This window comes from Triticum urartu, chromosome 2A (genome assembly GCF_056163025.1).
Source record: "Triticum urartu cultivar PI428250 chromosome 2A, HENAU_Tu73, whole genome shotgun sequence".
Taxonomy (NCBI): domain Eukaryota; kingdom Viridiplantae; phylum Streptophyta; class Magnoliopsida; order Poales; family Poaceae; genus Triticum; species Triticum urartu.
The window spans coordinates 593319127-593323353 of NC_141874.1; the positions used below are offsets into that span (position 1 = coordinate 593319127).

At 41.8% G+C, this 4227-nt stretch overlaps 1 protein-coding gene across 1 annotated transcript; it reads left to right on the top strand.

Moving 5' to 3' along the window:
• Positions 1–481: 481 nt before the first annotated feature.
• Positions 482–3959, top strand: LOC125539002 (F-box/FBD/LRR-repeat protein At5g56420). Its single transcript, XM_087544476.1, has 5 exons — positions 482–697; positions 1264–1368; positions 1481–2338; positions 2607–2762; positions 3473–3959. The coding sequence occupies exons 2-5, from the start codon at positions 1276–1278 to the stop codon at positions 3857–3859; spliced, it is 1494 nt and encodes a 497-aa protein (XP_087400602.1). The 5' UTR covers positions 482–697; positions 1264–1275; the 3' UTR covers positions 3860–3959.
• Positions 3960–4227: the final 268 nt, after the last annotated feature.

Below are 4227 nucleotides of genomic sequence, written 5' to 3' on the forward strand. Positions count from 1 at the left end.
ACGAGTGTGCAGCGAGTTGTTACAACAGAAGGAGCTAGTCTCCAGGAGAAGCTTGCGCTAAGCTACGTGTCGCGAGGCTCGGGCGAGGCCACGATCACCGCGTGGGGAGTGGGCGAGCTGGGCGTGCTGAGTCAGTACTAGCCGTTTTCAACAGGGGCAGCCTAGCTAGCTAGGAGGAGGGCGAGTAAGGATATGTACAATGGTTCTATCTTAAGAGTGTCACGTAGGATAAATGATGAGGTGAAGGAAAGATAAATCATAATAGAAGACTTGTGTTATCTTATTTAAGAGAAGACAAGAGATGATCTCTTAGCACAATTTGTCTCACCATCTTTTTAGGAACAACTAATTATTAAAGATAAAGCTAAGAGATGACTCATTATAAACATGTTTTCTTCTTATCTCTAATTTATATGCAAAACTTAAAATAAAATTATCTTATCAACCATTGTACAGGTCCTCCTCCGGGACCACAATATTCTTTGACAACAACAGAGATCCCGTTTCTGTCCAATCCCCTTCTCCCGCTGCAGCAGCTCCCGGAATCCCGCCTTCCTCCTCTGGCGGCCCGGCGGCCTTCGCACCACCTACCCACCACGACCCTCGCTCCGGTTCCTTTCCTCCCGAGACCCGGCCGGCCTCATCCCACCCCGGCCGGTTACATCGCGCCGCCGCCTCACTAGACGAATCTGAATAGGTATTTGTGTTATAAAAGAAAAAAACATACAGTGGTACTTTCTTCAATCCCGTTATTTTTCGTTGCGTATTTTTCACCCAAACTTGTAGCCTTCTGCCAGCACTACGGAGCAACACCCAGAGATTAATATCATGATCTCCATCCTCCAATTTGTTCTGGTTGCCTTCTTGGCGACTTAAGAAATACTGTACAAAGCACAAGGAAGCTGCTAGCATACCGAATCTGCCTTTTCAGTTTATTATTATTTTGGTTACAACAAATGAGTAGTGACAGGTGAGCTGTCATATTCTTGTGGTAAAATTCCAAACAATCCATTTAAGATAAGCTTTTTGTCTTTTTATACATCATTTTGTAACATACATTGTACGAGTAGGTTTTATTGTTTCTAATAAAGTGTAAACCGAGAACACTCTTACGATTTTCCCATTAATTTTAATTGTTTCTAAGGACCTATTTATGCATCTGTTTTAGCACGGGTCCCATGGCAACACACGGGACATCTTCTAGTAGGCAGTAGTTTGTGATGGCATGCTGCTATATGATTCTCATGCAAATATTCCTTACAGACATAATCCTGGATGGCAAAGCGAAGAAGAAGTTCAAAGGATAAACCGAATGGAGCAATGGTCAAAAGAAAGAGACCGGGTTCTCAGTTGGGCGACTTACCCATGGTAAGAAATGTCAAATTGGAATCAAGTAGTGATACTCCGTTGTCCTTAGAACATATTCCCTTGTTGCTTTTGAACAATCTAGTATTACAATATGGTCGTTTCTCTGCTGCAGGATATATTGTGCCACATCATATCATTGTTACCGTTAAAAGAGGCTGTGAGGACAGGCATTTTATCCAAACACTGGAGATATGTTTGGTGTAGCCGAACAAACTTGGAGTTTTCTTTTAGATCAGTGATGCGAAGGAGTTATAAAGGAGGACCTTTTATTCTCCATCCTATACAAGAAGTTATTAAGAGAATTGATGCAGTCTTAAAACAACACTCTGGAGTAGGGGTCGAGAAAATGGAAGTTGATTTTTCGCTAAACGATGAACATGCTAATCACATTGATAGATGGCTCAACTTTGCTATTACAGCAAAGACAAAGCAGCTAATTCTTAATTTTACATCTGTGCATCCTACAATGGAACCGTACAAGTTCCCTTTTCAGCTTTTCGATGCCACCAAGAGTTCCATCTTCCAGTCGTTGACACTTGGTTCTGTTTCTCTAAATAAGCCTGCAAACTTCAAAGCTTTTTTAAACCTTAAAAAGCTTATGTTAATCTATGTAAATATTACTGATGAAGAACTTCAACTTCTGCTGTCCAACTGCAAAGTTTTGGAGTTTCTTGGAGTTGCTCGTTGTCGAATGCTCACAACCATTAAGACACCTCAACTTTCAGACCACTTTAAGCATTTGCGTGTCTTTCACTGCCCCTTGGTTCAAGAGATAAATTTGAATTATGGCTTGACAACACTTGAATATAAATATGAAGGTCCATCAATACCGATAGCACCTCCTGTAACTTTGACAAACTTAAGCATAGAGTCATCAGATGTTTGCTCAGCTCTTGCATATATCTCCACTGAATTGCCCAGTATGGTGCGTCGACTGGAGATGCTGTCTCTAAAATGTGAAGAACTTGAGGTTTGAGCTAAATTTCGTCTTTCAGATTTCTTTTTTTGACGGAACCTCATCAGAGGGCGGGGAGCTCCCGCATTGCATATAGAAGAAGAGAGTTGGTCCGGTTAATAAGGGAAACTGGACCCAAAAACCATACATGGCATCGGTTAATTAAGGGAAACCGGCGAAGAGCTAGTCCGGTGTGTGTGGTCTTTCAGATTTCCAATATTTATATGCATCCCTATTTTTGGACTGGATTTATTTTGTAATTTCCATTTTGTGTGTGTGCTAGAGAGCTATTTTACCGGAGAAACCTCTCAAATTTATCCATCTAAGGCACCTGAGATTGGAAATAACCTTTTTATCCCTGACAAAAAGGAAGTCCGATGTCCTTGATTTTGCCTCCCTCTTGGAGGCTGCTCCTTTAATGGAAAAGCTGGAGTTTCATGTAAGTCTATCATTTCAATTTGTAATGTACATGTTTTTTACATATGACCTAGGCTGATCTCAGCAAAAGGAATTTCTCTCTTACTTTAACTGTGTAATATGCTGTTCCAATAAATCATTCAATTGATTTAAAGAAATAGTGAGTCTACAAGCTTTAAATCTTTTGAGCCATTGAGACAAAGTTTGGAAAGATGTGCAGTATATGTTACATATAAGCTGGCTACCATATGTCAAATTAATAGTGATTGGGAAGTATGCTGAAATGCTACACCATATATAGTGAGTCACTCTGTACTTGGGTAAGGAGAAGACTTGGTGTGTGTCTATGCATGTAGGTGTAGGTTAGACTGCGTAGAATCATGAGAATTAATGGAGCATTATATGACAATATAGATGATCTGTCAGTTGGGTTGAAAAAAATTTGACTGTATGTGAGTTGTGCAGAAGAGCAAGTAGACAGTATTGTTTCAGATATTTTTATCAGCACGGCTTGTCTTTCTTGTGTACGGCTCATATACAGTAGTATTATTTTTCCAGTCATCTTAGAACTTCCTAACCAGCGTTAGTGGACTACACAGGAAAGTGAAATTATGACACATATCATATTTTTTGCTGGGGATTTGCTTTCACTTGGGTGGTTGTCTGGGCTTGGGAGCAACCTCTATATATTTTGTTGAGTGGTGCTTAGATGCATGCTTGTTGCTTTGACAGATGTGGATGGACTGTGAATGTGTACGATACCGCAAGCTTGATGGCAAGCTAAGGAGCCTACCTCCAAAGCCACACTACCATCTCAAGTTGGTGGACATTACGGGGTTTTATGGTGAGAAAGATCAGCTGGAGTTGGCACTTTATATCCTCAGGAATTCTGTCGCGCTTGAGGCAATGACAATAGATCCAAAGCCAACGGTAGCTGCTGAGCAGTGTCGTCTGACATGGAAAAAAGACGGGTTTTCTTACGTGGATGGCTACAGAGTTGCGAAGAAATACCTTCTCAGGGCAGACCACCGCGGCGTTGTCGACGTTGTAAAAGCCGGGCGTAAGGATATCGAAGCTCTGAGGAACGCTCCGTATAAGATGCCTCAAGAAGCTACATAAGCTTTGTTTTAATCAGTTGTTTAATACCTTTTCATGTAGCTCGTTTTGTGGACATTTTTTTCCATGTGCGGACTCGCACAGCTATGTTTCTTTCAGTTCAGTTTTGTTCCCAACTTCCCATGGTCTGTTTAGCAATGTTTCTTCCATGTGTTCATCAATGGGTGTTTGTAAGAGGATGCTGTGAAGAGCTCTAGCCACGTTTGGGGTCAAAAGGACAGTCCATCAGGAACCCACATTTTGCTCTCTCCACTCTTCTCACCCAGCAGCTGAAAGCCTGAAGGAGCAGCTGTCGAGAATTGGACAGTCACCCGTCCCCTTCCTCACTGGCCCCCCTCTCTTCTCCAGGTACCAAGGAATCGGAAACACAG

Coding starts and splice junctions, on each gene's coding strand:
- LOC125539002 (XM_087544476.1), top strand. CDS start 1,276: ATGGCAAAGCGAAGAAGAAGTTCAAAGGATAAACCGAATGGAGCAATG. Junction 2,339..2,606: donor TAAAATGTGAAGAACTTGAG/GTTTGAGCTAAA, acceptor TGTGTGTGCTAG/AGAGCTATTTTACCGGAGAA. Junction 2,763..3,472: donor TGGAAAAGCTGGAGTTTCAT/GTAAGTCTATCA, acceptor TTGCTTTGACAG/ATGTGGATGGACTGTGAATG.